General features: G+C 32.9%; 2 protein-coding genes and 1 pseudogene across 2 annotated transcripts; all 3 read right to left on the reverse strand.

Moving 5' to 3' along the window:
* Positions 1-477: 477 nt before the first annotated feature.
* Positions 478-3,274, reverse strand: LOC142629253 (protein FAR1-RELATED SEQUENCE 6-like; annotated as a pseudogene).
* A 6,111-nt stretch (positions 3,275-9,385) lies between these two features.
* LOC142630024 (beta-amyrin 28-monooxygenase-like) lies at positions 9,386-13,365 on the reverse strand. The gene is made up of 3 exons (XM_075804079.1): positions 12,395-13,365; positions 9,980-10,167; positions 9,386-9,707 (listed from the first exon to the last, which is right to left on the reverse strand). The coding sequence occupies exons 1-3, from the start codon at positions 13,347-13,349 to the stop codon at positions 9,408-9,410; spliced, it is 1,443 nt and encodes a 480-aa protein (XP_075660194.1). The 5' UTR covers positions 13,350-13,365; the 3' UTR covers positions 9,386-9,407.
* Positions 13,366-13,946: 581 nt separating this feature from the next.
* Positions 13,947-16,316, reverse strand: LOC142629254 (uncharacterized). Its single transcript, XM_075803209.1, has 5 exons — positions 16,133-16,316; positions 15,475-15,904; positions 15,193-15,384; positions 14,777-14,970; positions 13,947-13,963 (listed from the first exon to the last, which is right to left on the reverse strand). The coding sequence occupies exons 1-5, from the start codon at positions 16,314-16,316 to the stop codon at positions 13,947-13,949; spliced, it is 1,017 nt and encodes a 338-aa protein (XP_075659324.1).
* Between the last annotated feature and the right edge of the window lie 1,812 nt (positions 16,317-18,128).

Raw genomic sequence — 18,128 nt, forward strand, 5'->3', positions numbered from 1 at the left:
GTTTTCTAAAGTATATATTATTATTGTTGTTATTGATTAGATGAGTGACATAAATTTATCATTTTAAAATTATATATATATATATATATATATTAGCGGTAATCCCGAAACGGTACACCGGTATTAACCGGTATCCAAAATATATCGTACCGCTGACCAAACCGGTATAACCTTCAGTACAGTATTGACTTCCATGATACCAATGCAATTATTAATTACTTAAAATCCAAAAAAAAAAATTTAAACATGATAAGTTACAATTCAAATTGAGTCTCATGAGTTCTTTAAATGTAAAAAGAACTCTACAATATTTAGAAATTAGGTGTAGATAGACAAATAGTTAACCCTATACTAAAAAAAAAAAATCAAAAACACATAAGAATAGCAAAGTAAATAAGTACATGTTTAAGATGTGTTTTCATGGTAACTAAATGGTTGCATTCCAACCACTTGTCTAATCAGCCTTGATTGAAATGGCTAGTTTCCTCCTTGTAGCATATTTGGCAGCCCATAATATGGACTCATTCTGATGATATTAGAAGGGCAATTAATATTTAGCCACATGAGAGATTCTTCATAACTCTCTTTACCAATCTGTTGTGATTGTTGCAGTTCCAACTCCTACATTATGTATAATATAAAATTCAATATACTTAAACAATTAAACCAAATCTTAATTTCCTTGTGATACAAAATAAAGATTCCTACATTTAAGTTAAAACTCTTTTGTACTCCAAGCACACTCAATCCCATAGTAGGGATTGTACAAGACACATTCTCAACCTTTGTAGTTATCTACAAAATGTAAACAATAATAATTAGTAAATATTATAAACAATTATTAATTTAAAATCGATAAGAAATATACTAAAACCTTCTTTTTCTTGAATTCATTTCTCTCACTTACTTTGGTTTTCTTTTTCTTTTTCCTTTCCTCCTTTTTTCTAACAACTTTTTCAACTATTAACTGCTTCCTTTTAGATGGCAGTCGTCCCTTTTGTCTAACCACTACTAGATCAAGTATGTTTTTAGTCTTTTTAGAAATTGCAAGATCATCTCCACATGAGGTTGAATCTGTAGGAATACCTATAGAAATTTTATTTTGATTAAGTAAATAAATTTATTAATAGAAAAGTGCAATCCTAATACACAAGTAGGCACAAAAATGATGCAAAATAAAATGATAAGACAAAAAAAAACTCAACTAATAATTAATACCTGCAGTAATGGGTTCATTACTTCCACAAACAAGTTTTTCTTGTTTGAACTCTCCATTTAATTCAAGAATTCGTGCCACCACCTTCTCACACTTATCTTCAGAATCTACTGCCAAGTCTACAACCTCATTGAAGACTTTGTACATTTTATCAAAGCGTTGTGTTTCAGGGTTGACAAGCTGGTTGTCATAGTTGATGCGAACTTTAGTGTGGCTCCTCTTAATATTTTTGCTTCATCTTTTCAAGGTGTACTTGTTTCGTACCTGATCAATCTTCATGTGAAAGAGCACCATAATTTGATGCCTACACAATATTCCCCTAAATTCAAAAAACCGGCAATTACAATTTACTTCATTGGTATCCTTGTTAAAATAAACAAGGAAAGTTGCATGCTGGGAATTTTCTCCAAATGCTCCATCTTCATGTATTTCATATTCTGAAATGACACCATCTTCCTTACATGAAGAAAAATTACAACAAACCTTCCCTAGCAACTCTTTTCGAAACTCTTTGTTTTTGTTGTTGTGTAAACACTTTGAAATTGTTTCTCTATAGCATAATGAGTAAAACATGGTATGGATGATTGAAATGAATTGAAATCTTCAGTATTTTTATTTACCACATTTTTTGCCAAAGCCTTATCATATTGTTCTACAAATTCTTTCAAGGTTGTTTGATGATGTACATACCCAACAAAGAATGCATTTGTGCTTTCACTTCGCTGTGTGGTTGACATTCCTGCCCAAAATGTATCCTTCACAAAGGCAAATACCTAATTATACCTTTCATTATACAACTCAAGTAACCATTCATGGCTTTCAAGATGATATTTTTCAATGAACCTACCCCACCTTTCTTCAAATTCTTCTTTTGTTAAGGAATCATAAACAACATTTCTCAAACAAAATTTGATTGATTTATATTCTCTATATCCTTTAAATTTTTCAGGCATTTTTTTAAAAATATGCCACAAGCATCATCGGTGTCATGCTTTAGAAAAAACAATCTCTATTGCTTTTTTCATGGCCTTGTCTTGATCTGTAATTATTGCACTAGGAGGAACTCCAAACATACATGTAAGCCAAGACTCCAATAGCCATCTAAATGTATTTGTATCTTCACCTGAAATCAATTCAAATCCTAGCAATATCGATTGTCCATGATGGTTTACCCAACAAAAGGAGCAAATGGCATGCTGTATTTGTTAACCAAGTACGTCGTGTCAAATGTAACCACATCACCAAACTCTTTAAATGCTTCCCTACTTTTTGCGTCTGCCCAAAATACATTCTTTAATCGACCATCTTCAGTAAAATCCATCGTGTAAAAGAAGTTAGAATTGTCGGCTTGCATTTTTAAAAAGTACCTATTCATTGCTATAGCATCTCCTTCCCCGAGCTCCAAACGCTTGACTTTATCCATGTGGTTTCTACAATCTTTCTCTAGAAATGGCAAGTTTTCATGCCCCCTACCTCAACCACCAATGAATTGAAATTCTTGTTCATTTTAATACCAACTTTAGCATTCAACTCAAGTTGTCTTTTCACATGTGGTTTTAATACTCTGTTGCATTTATAAAATTGGGTTTTGCTTGTACTTAATCTGTGGTTATGGTCAAGTTCTATGGATTTCAATATCCGCCCATCTAAGCATAGAATCATATTGAAATGAGTTTTGTAACTTGTTTTCGATTGTGGTTGTGCTTTAAGTAAGTTGCTAGCTTTAATCTGTTGCTTTCTAGCATGATTACAAGCTACAGTCAAAGACTCCACCTCCCCATCATTTCCCTTTCTAGATGTTCTTTTAGCCACTGCAAAACCCTTTTTATTACCACACCTTGTAAAATATTCCATGATATCATCAATGGAACCAAACAACATTCCTACACAAGGATCCTCCACTTTATCTTTTACCTTTCTTGTTTCCTCTTTTTCATTCTTAGCATTATCTTCATTCAACTCATTATTTTTCAGATCGACTGTATCCTTCATTTTATTATCACTATTGTGCTCATTCAATTCTACAAGCCTAGAACCACTTGTTATTTCTTCTTCCATGTGTCTGCAATATACATTATATAATGCACAGTATTTTAAAACAAAGTATGAAAATGGATTTTTTTTTTTAACTAATACTAGTCTCTACCTATAATAAGCGTAAAGCACAGTACTGACTCACAGCAGGATCTTCAACTTTAGCAATTACTTGAAACATTCAAGATGAAATAAGTCAATAGATTCTCATAATCAGATATAACGTAAAAAATGGGGGGCATATAATTCAAGAAATGTAAAAGTCTCCCATGTTGTGTGATGGTTAAATTAGTGAGATCAATGATAATAATTAGTTAATGTAGTAAAGGAAGTAAAGTCTAATCAAACAGAAGAATTAAGTAAGATTTTTAAGTTTTGTTAATGAAAACAAAGCAAAATAAGAGTAAAAGTGCATCACAAATACTCTCCACTCTTCGAAAACTCTCTATTGACACCAAAACATCCGTCCTATAATAATATCTCTTTACCAGTTTACATAGTTCAATTACGTTTCATTCCACCAAATTTTAGTGTTTGATAAAAATTTATTTAACACCTCCTTACCTTACCCAACCCTTGCAAATTTTAAAATTTCTCTTTATTTCCCCCTCTCAAAAAAGACTAATTAGCCCCTTCCCTAAACTAACCCTCTACATAGAACATTCAGAAAACATGACTCCACTTTATTCCTAAGAACATGAAATTGTACATAACTGATAACACCCTCTCCCTATCTCTTTCTTGTATGTGTCCATATACTTTATACAGATTAATGGCTTATACAAAACTACAATTTTAACTTTATAATATCAGGAAACTACTAATACATCTTACTAAAGAAAAAGAAATCAGACCAAAGGCATTGAACACTTTTGACTTAATCAAATTGTCACTTCATCAATGTACCCATGTATGTAACCAAGAGAACTATAAGATACAAGAACATTGGATGGAAGGAGTTCAACCTGTGGCTAATAAGTACAATTGCAGGGGGTGAATCTCCATACATTTCTTTCACCACAGCCACCACATCATTGCACAATCTGCAAATATGAAAGTACCAATTTTCATGAGTAGACTATGACAAAATTATATATTTAAAAGGGGGCAAAAAAGGCCTAAATTACATGACCAACAAAATGCATTTTCTGGTGCTTATATTTACACCTCAATAGAAAGGTCAAGTCCACACTTGATGACAAGGGAATGCACTTACATCCCAACCTTACCATTCAACTCTTGCTCGTGGCTCATGGCTATAAATCCTTCCATGAATCTCCTTACCAGTTATTGCATCAACTAAACTAGCACAAGTAGATAAAGCATAACCATCAATCTGAATCAATTCAAGGCTTCATCAAGAATTCTTTCAGGCATTGTATCAAACACTTTGCGAGCATCATTTATACCTCAATTTTCGACCCTCCCACCTCAAGCACCGATTTGAATTCTTCTTTTTTTTTTTTTTAATTGTGTGTACAGTTTAAAAATTTTAATGACATTTTTATATGGAAAATAAATAAATAGAGAAGTCCAATTATTATTATTTTTTGTTGTGAATGTAGAGAAGTCTAGCTTTCTTTCAATGAGAATGAAACGTTAGAGCAAGAAACAACAAAATTACAATCACAACTCAGTATTCCAATAAGAAACAAAATCTGAGAAAGGTAAAGATATGTGGGTCTCACCGTTTTGAGGAAGATAGAGAAGCGAGGATGTGCAATGGCGGGGAGAAGAAGTGAGCGTCTCTGCCTCTGCCTCTGCCCTCTGCCTCCGTCTCCGCCTCCACCTCCACCTCCGCCTTCGCCTCCGGTGTGTGAGAGCAAGATTCTTCCTCCTACAAAACCCTTTCTTTCCCTCCTCACCAAAATATGCTTTGTTTTGAATTCTCATTTTATTTTTTTTGTTTTCTTTTCCTAGTCAAATTTTTGTTTTCTTTAACTAGTCGGATTATTTAAGTTGTGTTTTGGGACTTGGCAGTGATAGGTAAGCAATGTTGTAAAAATGTTGTAAAATTGTTGTGGATGTAGCATTTCTCTTAGAAAAATCTAATCAATTTAATTCAAATAATTTTATCCAGTCAAAAATCAAACCGTGCATAACAGGATACATATTTAAGTAAGCAATACCAAGCCTAATAAAGAATTATTATCATTACTTAATATTAAATTGCCCTAATCATGGGGGTTCCTAATTAATGTGAAGTAAACTAAATTTAATCTAAGTTAAGTCACATGTGAGATTTACTTGGCTTGCATTCAATCAAATCATTAATGTAATTCAACCAAATCCTTGAGAATCAAGCATGTGAGCAGATAATTACCGCACACCCATAGTGCGATGGTCACTCTTTAAGTATAAGTGTTTGTAGGGAGTGAGGAGGAGGAGGGAAGGGCAAGGGCCAAGGTTTAACTCTCTAAGAGGGAACTTCACACACACACACACACACACACACACACACATATATATTTGGTTAGAGTGGAATTTCTATCTTGTATATATATATAAAAAATGTGAGCATATTAAAAAAAAAAAAACTAGTTTTTGGTTCATAGGCAAGTAGCAACATATGGGCTACTTCAAGATGTGTACACAACGATGAGCTATGCATAGGCACCTTGAAGGCAAAAACCCTAAGTTTATGACTTAAATAAAACAAACTACTACGAAATATTAAAAAGAAGAAAGAGGGAACAAAAGAAGACTGAAAGAAAAAGAAAGAAAGAATTCAATATATAATTTAAATAAATAAATAATGAGAACTTACCTTGACCCACGGGCTAAGGCCTCCAGGTCAATTGGCTAATACCCCCAGTTTTTAGGCAGAACCTCTACTAACCATAGTTGTTTGTACTGTACGATACGCGATATGTATCGTATTGTGTGTATAAATTTCGTATTGTATTAGCATATTGTAAGTGCTCATGCGATGCATTGTGCGTATCGTATGAATCGTATTGTATCGTATGAATCGTATTGTATTGTATCATAAAATTATACGTATCATACGATACATAGACAAATTCTTTAAAATGAGATATTTTTGTTAAAATTTGTATTTTTATTTGAATCTAACAAATTGTTAGACTTGTTTTTAACACAAAATTATTATTTTACTTATTTAGCCTACTAAAATAACATATTCATAAGTTTTTTTCATCTCTCTCCTACAATTGGACTATATGGCACATACCTACCCTTCAATTTAATAGTTACAAATTTATTTTATATACTATGAATAAAATATTAACTGAAAATATAAATTTTTTATTTTTATCATTATTGTTATAAGTCCAAGAAACTAGAATGCCAAAAAAAATTATAAAAATAAAAAGAACAAGAAGAGATAGTAAATGTTAATGACGAATGATGATGAAGAAAATTTTAATGAAGAAATAAGTTTGTAAAATTATCAACATGATGATAGCATTGACATAGATGGGGTTGATTAGGCAATTTGATGAATATGATAAAAATAAATTATTATTTTTGGGTCATTTGTAATATATTATCATTTTTTAATTTAATTAATTTGAATGTATATGTTATAAACATATGCTAGTTTGATTTATTTAGTTAGCTTGTTAAATATTATTACATAAGTGATGAATAAATTAGTCATTAGTTGAATATATTCAAAATTTATAATGAATATACCCTTTATATATGTATATTTATAATTTTTTATAAATTGTATTGAGTGTTTGTATATCTTACGATACATGATAGGATACAATACAATACTATATACGATACGAAAAAATTAAAAATCAATTCACAATACGGTTCGTGTTTTGAAAACTATGCTACTAACTAACACACCAAAAGTTTAATAGAACTAATCCAAAAGCCTCTTTTGTAAATGAGAGCAGAGATATGGTCTTTTAGATAGTCCTAATATGACTCAACTTTTGACGCACATGAGGTATGCTTCTTTCAATTTCTCAATACCTCTTTTTGTAGGAGAAATATGGAAAATTATTAGGTACTTTTAGAGTACAATGATGTGTTGCTTCTTCCTCTCACAATTATGGTGAACCTCACTACAATATGCGTACAAATAGGCGAACCCTATGTATGCAAAGTAGGTGTCTTGGTTGTTTGTGTGGGAAACCATGACCCAAGGAGGGGGTTGAGACTTGAGACAAGTCTCAAGGGCCAAGGCGATGATCCTACTGACAATATCATACCCCCTCGATTAAGAATTTTACATTTGAAGTCTCCACTTGTCTTATTAAGACATAAAAAGGAAAGAAAACCAAAAATAATAAAATATATATGTATTCCATTAAAAAATATTCAAATTACATGATTCTAGAATGAGAAATAGAAATAACTAAACTTTGTTTCCTAGTCAAAACTAAGAAATAACATATGGCGTTGATTACTAGTTACATTGTGAACATGTAAAAATTATATTGAAAAGGCTTAGTCAAGAATCATTTATTCAAGATTGGAGACTAGGTTACTTAATAGGAAAAATGCCAGGCACCTATTTTGTTTGACCTAAGTTTCTAGGAGATGATGACCATTATTCACATCACACAACATTCACGCATATCATAGCATGCCAAACATGAAACATGTAATAATTCATATTAAAAAATAAAATCAGTTATGTGATCATGGGAAACTTAGGTCTTGCTCAAAAACATATTAGGTTTCACAAAAAAAAAATTGATTCAATTTTTTCATGTCACAAATCACTTTGTTTTATTCAAATTATGTTTTACACAAAAATCATATTTCATGATGAGCATTGAATCACTATTCCATGCGCATCATTCTTTTAAATTTTTTTTTTTTTATATGAACATGATCACGATGACATACTGGAACCCGAAACTAAAGGATACATGATCATTATTCTATGTATCTCATGTCATCAAACAACATTATAATAGTGCAACAAATTTAACGGAATTTTTTTTTTTCATTCGGGTTTAGTTTTTATAATTGCATTCACATTCCTTGAAAAGAAAAAAAATGATGGAGGTTCTTTAAGTCCGAGTTTCTGTTTTAAGCATAGCATCTCCTCTCTATGGATTCTCTCCGAATTTCCTCCTTGAATTTCAAGAGGAAATGTATCTTTGTCACTCTTTGTTGATCGGTTGAAGATCTCCCACCATGATGTGATTTCTTAGGTTATGCATTATTTTCTTGTCTAAATATATTTTGATTGTTGTTATAATACACTAGTGTTATAGTTTAAAGAATAAGATTAAAGATTATAAATTGTTTTCTAAAAAACATTCTAAAATTTGTGGAAATTTTTAATAAATGTTATTAGTGAGTACAAAATTTATTGTATTAATTATGTGATTAAATTATGATATTGTCAATTCAACCATCAGTTCACATGTTCTATTTAAATTAAAAATAAAAATAAAAAGATAAAAAGTGTTCAACAAACGTCCAGGTGGAAAAGAATCTTTCCGGGTCATTGTACGTAGCAATAGTCTAGTGCCTTAACCATTTTATGACAAACGAAATTGAATGGTAATGATGACGTTAAATGCATCTGCTTTTTTCTTGTCTCTTTATCGTCACACTATCTTTATATTCTAACCGTATACAAGCGTCTGTCTCAAATTTATGGAGTCAATATATTCACCGAACCAAAAGCCAAGACTTTTCCTTCGGACTAAATCAAGCTTTTCATCCATCAGTTTTGGACCTATTAATATAATTTCGTTTCCCTAGAGATTAACAAAAAAGTCCTCTTTTCTTTGGTGCAAAAAGGGAGATAATCCATTCTTGAGCTATAAGGTTCCTGCGATCAAAAATCGAAGGAGCAATATCTGGTGGATAATCATCCTAATTCTTTTGGTGGCCATAGTAAAGCAATAGTAAAATCAATTTCTAAATTAATATTTTTAAAGCCTTGAAAACAAGGTAAGTTGCCAGAATTTGTAATTATCTCCAGGTTTGGCTCCAGAGATAATCAATCCCTGTTTGTTCTTCCTAGGTTTGGCCCTCTATGCAGTTGGTAATGTGATGAACAAGGTACAAGATTTAAATGATAAACCAAAATTTATTTATTCATAAAAATCTATTATTGCTAAATAGGTATACATCCTCGTTACGTGACAAGAATTATTGATCAATCTACAAGCATAAATATAAAGATGGTCGTGTCATCAAAGCTTGGTACGATCTAGAACTTACGAATCTCAAGGTTCACAAGAAGACCGTTAACAGGAATGGGTGATGGATTGTACGTAACCTTTTCATTTGGATTTGCTTTCTCCCATTTAAATTTTGTCACCACATTATGCATAAACACTAGTATCTCTAATCGAGCATATTCCTTCCCAGGGCACATTCGAGGTCCACCTCCAAATGGTACAAAAGTGTAAGGTGTTGGCCCATTCCCATCAAATCTTGAAGGATCAAATTTCTCAGAATCTGGGAAATATTTGGGATTTTTATGTGTGGAATGTGCAGTCCAATAAGTCTGCAAAAAAAAAAAATCAATTTTGAACACTTAACATCACAATTTAAATACATAGAAGTGCTGGTGGGTTCCAATTAATTCAACTAATAAAGTTTCTGATGGTTGAATAAGAGATCTGAGGTTTCATCCTCACTACACCAAAAACCGATTAGTGTATGGTCTGATGATAAAGAATTATCATCAAGAATGGACGCTATAAATTGAAACTCTGAAAATAAAAATACATAAAAGTGCCGTATAATTTTGGTTATGTATAAGTAAGTGTAATATACCTTCCATCCTTTGGGAATTTTAAAACCTGCGTAAGTGAAGTCAACTATAGCCTCTCTAAATGCCCCTTGAGCAGGTGGTGACAACCTCATGGCCTCACATGCCACATTCCAAGAGTACTTCATCTTCTGAATGTCATCCCAATTTAGCAAATCTTTGGGACCTTTGGATTTTGCAATCTCCATTTGCTCTGTTTAACAAAATTATAACAAAAAAAAATAGCCCTACTTTCATTAGATTAATATTACCAAATTGAGTTCAAATCCTCATTTCTCGTTATTTCCATTAAATTATCAAAACACAGTTATATTGTACTTCATTTTGAAAGAAAAACAAAAAGTCTAGAGAGAGACACTCTCGTACACACTTCGCCACAATTAGTGTACATGTCAAATGAAAACTTAATTAATTTTAACAAGTTTCAATAGTGGTCTCAAATGTAAATGATTTAATAATGCGTCGCTTTTGAATTATTGAAATTTAGAGCGGCCCCATACTCAATGACCAAGACTCCACTCACACGACCCAGAAAATGAGTACCATCGCTTCCAATTTATACTTGCTTCAAGTCAGTCAAGTCGCCACTTTGAATATCATATTTTCTTGAAATAATAGAATATATACTTCCATGTTATCAACACACACAAAAAAAAAAAAAGAATATATAATTTCAGGACAATTATAATAAATACTTAATATATATATATATATACACACACACACCAAGTAAATTATAAATTACACCCCTAAAGTTTGGGAGTTATTAGATTTTACACCCTAAAATTTTAGAATTTAGATTTTATCTCCTGAAATTTGGAGTGTTTGGATTTTATATCCTGACGTTTTAGAATTTAGATTTTACCCACTAAAGTTTAGCATTGTTTGGATTTTACACTCCGAAATTCTGAAACTTTAGGATATCAAATCCAAACACTCCAAAGCTTTAGGGAGTAAAATCCAAACACTCCTAAAATATAAGGGGTAAAATCAAAATTCTAAAATATAAGGGGTAAAATCAAAATTCAATGACCAAGACTCCACTCACACGACCCAGAAAATGAGTACCATCGCTTCCAATTTATACTTGCTTCAAGTCAGTCAAGTCGCCACTTTGAATATCATATTTTCTTGAAATAATAGAATATATACTTCCATGTTATCAACACAAAAAAAAATAAAAATATATATATATATATATATATATATAATTTCAGGACAATTATAATAAATACTTAATATATATATATATACACACACACCAAGTAAATTATAAATTACACCCCTAAAGTTTGGGAGTTATTAGATTTTACACCCTAAAATTTTAGAATTTAGATTTTATCTCCTGAAATTTGGAGTGTTTGGATTTTATACCCTGACGTTTTAGAATTTAGATTTTACCCACTAAAGTTTAGCATTGTTTGGATTTTACACTCCGAAATTCTGAAACTTTAGGATGTCAAATCCAAATACTCTAAAACTTTAGAGAGTAAAATCCAAACACTCCTAAAATATAAGGGGTAAAATCAAAATTCTAAAACATCAGGGCGTAAAATCCAAATATCACCAAATTTCATGGGATAAAATCTAAATTTTGAAATTTTATTGTATAAAATCCAATTACGCACAATCATACTAAATATCCATTACTAACTACCATTATTATCAATTTCATATTTAGCAAAAAGAAATAGATATAAGAAAGAAAGAAAATATTGTGGTACATTAAATTGTTTCGTGCATTGCACGAGTTATTGACTAGTACTCTATATTATAGATACAAGAAATAAAATCTTAGGCTAAAATATTGTTTTGTTCTTTAATTTTGCATTAATTTTAATTTTTGTACCTAAAAAAAAAATTGTTTCTGGTTCCTAAATTTTTTTTTTTTCAACAAGCATTTTTGAAAAGTAACAATTCTATTCAATTCAGTTTTGAAAAATTTGCAAAGATTTAGGAAATAAAAAGAATTGAAAAAAAAACGTTTTGCAATAAAAAAAATGAAAATTTTAAATTTAAAAATAGTAAGAGCTGGTTTTGATACGGATGAATCTCTTGCGTTTGCTTTTTTTTTTTTTTTAATCCAGCTCCTCTTGCACTGTTTATTGTCTATAAACAGTGCATTTAGACTTATGAATAGTAAAAAATTTGTGAACAGTAACTTTTTTATTATCTTTTTATTGTTTTAAAATTTTATTTTCAGTTTTTAGCAAAATAAGCGGTATCCAAACAAAGTCTAAGGGTAACATTTATAAGAGTTTAGAACGAAAAAAAAAAGCAGCATTTTAAATAGTTTAGGACAAAAAAATAAATTATTTTTAGGCTTAGGTAAAAAAAGGAAATTCATACTGTGTTCAGCAAAAATGGAAATTCATACTGTAAAATAGAGATATGCTATAAACATAACCAAATAAAAGTACCTTTTAATACATCATGGTAAACCTGAGGAAACTCTGCCAGATAATTCACTACAAAAGTGATAGCTGTACTAGTAGTATCATGGCTAGCAATAAGTAAACCTATAATCTTGTTAGCAATCTCCTTCTCATTCATAACTCTGCCATTTACATCTGATGCAAGGAGCATACGAGTCAACAAGTCATGAGCAGCTGACGACCCTTTGTTCTCGGATAGCTCCTTCTTCCTCTGTTTGATGATTGATAAAAGCTCATGGCGAATAACTTTTCCTCCTTTGATGGCACTGTTGAAGGCTGTGCCTGGAAAATTTATAGGCACAGACATTAAACCAGCTGTGATGAGAGCAAAGGGATCAGCAAATCTTGTCACATGGTTAGGATCTTTGATACTCATGAACAACCTACAAGCCAATGCAAAGGTGTACTTCTTGGAGAGTGGAAAAACCTTGACTTTATTGTAAGGAGACCAATCTAGTTCCAAGTGTTCCTTTGCCATGGAGTCCATGATAGGTATGTAATGTTGAAGAGCTTCTGGCTTGAGAAATTCAGGTAGGAAGCTCCTCATTATAGTTGATTCTTCTTTGGAAGAGTTTCCAAGAGCTTCAGGAAAAAGCAAAGCTTTTTTCATGGAACGTGGCCACCAAGAAGTGACGTACTTGCTCTCTTTAGAGAACAGAAACTTGTTCCCTGAAGCACCACAAAATACAGCCAAGTTCTCTCCAAGTAAGGAAGTTTGAAAGACATCATGTGAGTATTTGGTCATTCTATCATTGATGAATTTCTCCGGGGTTCCCTTTCTTCCAACCATTACAAATTCCAAAGTTTCCCCGATGATCGGCCATCCCTTTTTACCAGGTGGGAACTTGGCACGAGTGGACTTTTGTTTGTAAATAAGGAAGATGAGAGAAAAGGAAATCGAGAGAAGTGCAAGGTGAAGCAAGTTTGGGAAGAAATCCATGGCTACTTCCACAGTAACGCCGGTAAACAAGAGCAAGAAAGGTGATGGAAAAGCTCTAGCAAATTTGGTTGAAATGTCTTAATTTAGTTGAGATATATACGGGCTAAGAAGAGGGTCAGTTTTTCTGTTCACAGCAAAAAAGGAATTTATTTGGTGGTCAATTCAGACCCAATAATCAATAGGATTAGAGTTGGTTGGTACACCGTTTATTTTGCTAAAAAATAAAAATTGAAAATGTTATAGTAAAATAATTTTTAAATGTGTAAATAGTGTCGTAAAACCCATTTTTAATATTTTTTTTTGAATAAAGTACTTATGAGTCCCTTAAACAGTGAACGGGACCCATGGAACAGTGCATAGTGTCTCCTGAGACTCGCTTCTCCAAAAAAAATGCAAAACGCAGACGCTAGGCTGTAGACGCAATCCAAACACTACCTTAAGATATAATTTAAGGATAATTCTGATGCCACAATTTGTGGCACAAACTCGTCACATGGGTGAGTTGTGGCACTAGCATTGCTCATAATTTAAAGTCGCACATATAATTTTTCTTTTATTTTTTTATTATTATTTTTTAAATGATAGTGGGAGGAAGATTTAATCCGTAAATGTCTCTAAAAAGACAAAAAAAAATATAAGGTGAAAATACAATTTTGATTCCTATATTTTGGATCAATTCAAATTTTAGTTTCTAAATTGATTTTGGCTAATAAAATAATATTAAAAATACCATGTCAGTAGCTAACTTAAAAAATTAATTTATTTTAACAAAATAAAAACAAAAAGAAAAAAAAAATAATTAAAAACAAAAAAAAAAATTGGAATTTAGATCTGGTGTGTGTTTGTATTTGTTTTTGTTGGCATGTGTGTGTGTTTGTGGTTGGGTTTGTGTTTGTTTATTTTTCTTCTTTCTTTATTGATAAAAATAAAAAAAAAATACAAATAAATAATAAATAATCTCGTATCTCTCTTTTGGTTCGTGTGTTTGTTTGTATCTATTTCTCTTTCTTCTGTGGGTTTCTTTTTCTTCTTTCTTGGTCCATGTGTATTTCTCTATGAAGCACGGGTGCGTTTCAGGATTCGGGTGCGGGTGTAGGTGCGGGTGCAGGTGCGGGTGCGGGACTTGGCAATTTTTGAAAAAGTAGGGTGTGGGTGCGGCGATTAAAAAATTATTAAAAATATTTTTACTTATATTTTTAATATATTGCTAAGCATACTTTTTCACATTATATAAACATATACCAAATTTAAGAGCAATAGTAGATAATAACTAGAATACAACTCCATTATATAAACATTTCATGATGTTCGAAAATTAGAATACAACTCACAAGTTTGAAACTAAAACAAAATAAAAGATAATCAACAAAACAATCAACAAGACAATCAAACACCAACATCATCATCATCAAGATCAATAGCTTCACTTCGAACTTCACTTTCACTAGTGGTAACACTAGTGCTAACATTCCCAATAACCATGGCCTCCAACTCTGGCTCATCAAGTGTGAGGACTGCATTCTCAAGAATTCCAGCTCCTCCATGTATGTCGCTCTCATTCCAAGAGTCTCCTGCAATATCCCACATCTTTGTTTCTTTATTTATGTACTCCTCATTGCGCCTTGACAAGAGTCGAAGATTAGAATGCACATATACCAAATCCTCAGCACGTGCAGGAGTCATTTTGTTTCTTTTTAAGGAATGAATGAATTTGTATGTGCTCCAATTCCTCTCAGCACATGAGGGTGAACAAGGTTGTCCAAGAAGTTTAAGGGCAAGGGTTTGAAGAGTTGAAAATGTGGAGCCATGGTAGTGCCACCAAACCAAAGGTTGTAAGACCCACCTATTTGTCAAGGCAATTGGTGAAGGAAACCTCCCTCCTGAAAATGCAGCAAACTCAGACTTCACCACATTTAATTCATTCACATCTTCAAAGTATCGATCCAAACACTTGTGCCTTTCCATAGAAATTTCATGATCTCGATGTGAAGGGATGCATTTTGAATTCTCCGAAAGCCATTCAATGGAGTAATACCTAGAGTTAAACATTAAAAAACAAATATAAATGAAATGTGCGTTTTACTAGAAATGGGAACTAAAGAAAATAGAAAATAAATGTACTTACTTAGGATTTAAGGAATGAACTAAGCAATGTAGTGGCGTACAATTTTTAGTCCATCGATTAATGAGTATATCATACACCACACTCCAAAATGAGCTATACTCATCATCTTCCAAGCCTTCGTGCCGATATATTGCTTCCTTCACCTTCTCTATCATTGAATCCCACATCTCATACACAAGATGAAGACAAGGCTTACAAGTGTCAGCTACTCGTAGCATATCATAAATAGGTGCTGTGAATTCAAGGATATAATCAACACTGTCCCACCAAAGATCACTTAGAATCATCTCTTTCACCTTGTGAGCTTTTCCAACATCATCCTTCCTATAAGAAGCCCATTGCTCACTAATAGCCATGGCTTGAAGGCATCTTTTTATCAACTTCAACCTTTTTAGCATTATAACAATTGAAGCAAATCTATTATCAGCAACTTGGAGCAGTTTTAATGGACAAAATTCATTAAACATTGCCAACGTCATTGAATGGTTCATGATAAAAACACATATGAATGATGCATCTTCATCAATACGTGTAATCCAACTACATTTTTCATATGTAATTTCATTCTTTTCAGTGTTTTTTGTTGCACAAATATTCTTCAAAGTTAGATTGAGAGTGTGGACAACACAGGGTGTCCAAAATATTTTGGGATACTCACCCTCAATAAGAGCTCTAACAGACTTCATCACATTAGCATTATCAGTGATGACTTGGACAACTTTGTCATGTCCAATCTCTTTTATAGCATCCCTCAACACCCCAACAATATAATGTTTGTCTTTGAACTCACCTGACCCATCAATTGCATTTATAAACACTAGACCTCCATTTGATACAGCCATAATATTAATAAGAGGCCTCCTTTGTGAATCTGACTATCCATCAAAAACTATACTTACACCATTTTCAAGCCAAAAGTCCTTAATTAGTTTCAAAATTCTATCAACATGAGCTTTTCCTCTTTGTAAAAGTGTTGTTCTCAAGACATTGTATCCAAGAGAAACATAACCTGAAATGCTATAAGTAGCGGCATATCAATAGGAACTACGATAATATGGGTTCCTTGCAAAGTTATACGGAAGCCTACCGGTGTAAAACATCCTACCAATTCTACTATCTAATTCATGTCTAGCATTATTCTGGAATCCTTTCTCTAGCGTAGGATTCACAACCTTTCTCCTCTTATTACCTTCAAAGGGATTTGTACTATCACTCTCTTCCTGTGTCCGAAATGAGTGACTATTCACAATAGGCCCACGGCCTGGGGGAGGTGGGGGTAAGAGAATTTGTCTTCTTCGTTCTCTCTCTAACTTATCATTCTCAACCTGATCATGCATTCACTCACATTAGGGCATACTTTAATACCTTTGTTAACAATTTTTAATAAATGAGCCTTAACCCTAGAATAGGATCCCAAATAAATGTTACCACAATAGTTGCACTTAAAGTGTGTGTTTCCACCTGATTTAACAGTAGAACCAGGCGGTTTTTCTATTTTAGTCACATACTACCAAAGAGGAGTTTCATCATTTGGCACTTCTTCATTAGATGAAGGTGAACTTTTTGTGCTAGTAGCTTCATCCATTGCAAATTCAACAGATTCAATTTAACCAACAAATAATTTCCAAATATATAATAACTATTAACTAAATAAAAAATCAAATCTCAGTGTCACAAGACTCACAACATTACACAGAGAGCTTATATAAAAAATAAAAAAATTAAATCACCACAGCACAGATTCACAACACAATCACAAATCACAATGAGTAATAATAACTATTAACTAAAATAAAAAATCAACTATTAACTATTAACTAAAAGGGTGAGTGCGAGGGCTATGATACCTGAGGGGAGACAGAGAGCAGGGGAGACGAAGAGTGAAAGCGAGTTGAGATGGAGAGCAGGAGAGACGGAGTGGTGCACTGAAGGCAGAGAATGGGAGAGAGCCTAGCACAGCACAAGCTAAAGGTAGAGAGTGGGAGAGAGGCAGAGAGACGCAGAAATATGAAAAGGGTTGAATGAAGGCTCTAACTGAAGTGAAGAGAAATAAGAGTGTATAATAGGGTTTTGTTTTTTTCCAAACGGTGCGTTTGCACCTTTTTTTTTTTTTCAGCCAAGCTAAACGGTGCGTTTCGCACCTTCTTTTTTTTTTTTTTTTTAATTTTGGTTGCATCGGCCGGTTCACGCCGGTATCGGTGGTTGCGCCCAATACGGACCGATTCGGGCTGAATCGGCTCGATTTCATACGCGTCGGCCCTAATCGGCGCCATGTCGACGCGTATCGCACCAAAAAAAAAAAGGGACGTGGCACGGACGCGCAAGCAGCGGCGTCGCCTGCGCGTCCCCGCGTCGCGCCACGTCAAACGCGGGTGTGGCGGCCCAAACGCCGCACCCGTGCTTCCTAGGTATTTCTTTTTCTTCTTGGTCCATATGTTTGTATCTGTTTCTTTTTCTCTTCTTTTTCTTCTTTCTTTATAGATCCATTAGTTTCTTTTTCTTCTTTCTTGGTCCATGTGTGTTTCTTTTTCTTCATGTGTGTTTCTTTTTCTTCTTGGTCTGTCTCTTTCATTTTCCTATCTCTCTCTTTTTCCTAAATGGGTTTGATTTGGGTTAGAAAGAGAGAAAGAGGGGTCAGATCAATGGTGGTGGAG

The sequence above is a fragment of the Castanea sativa genome, chromosome 3 (assembly GCF_040712315.1).
Source record: "Castanea sativa cultivar Marrone di Chiusa Pesio chromosome 3, ASM4071231v1".
Taxonomy (NCBI): Eukaryota; Viridiplantae; Streptophyta; class Magnoliopsida; order Fagales; family Fagaceae; genus Castanea; species Castanea sativa.

Bases quoted from the DNA above. Each gene is read 5' to 3' on its own strand.
- LOC142629254 (XM_075803209.1), bottom strand. From the start codon at position 16,316: ATGGCTGTATCAAATGGAGGTCTAGTGTTTATAAATGCAATTGATGGG. The intron at 15,905-16,132 runs GTGAGTATCCCA...AACTGCTCCAAG, and splicing joins TGTTAGAGCTCTTATTGAGG to TTGCTGATAATAGATTTGCT. The intron at 14,971-15,192 runs GTGGGTCTTACA...ACTCTTGTCAAG, and splicing joins CCAATTGCCTTGACAAATAG to GCGCAATGAGGAGTACATAA.
- LOC142630024 (XM_075804079.1), bottom strand. From the start codon at position 13,349: ATGGATTTCTTCCCAAACTTGCTTCACCTTGCACTTCTCTCGATTTCC. The intron at 10,168-12,394 runs GTACTTTTATTT...TTTGTTAAACAG, and splicing joins TTACCATGATGTATTAAAAG to AGCAAATGGAGATTGCAAAA. The intron at 9,708-9,979 runs GTATATTACACT...TTTTTTTTGCAG, and splicing joins AAATTCCCAAAGGATGGAAG to ACTTATTGGACTGCACATTC.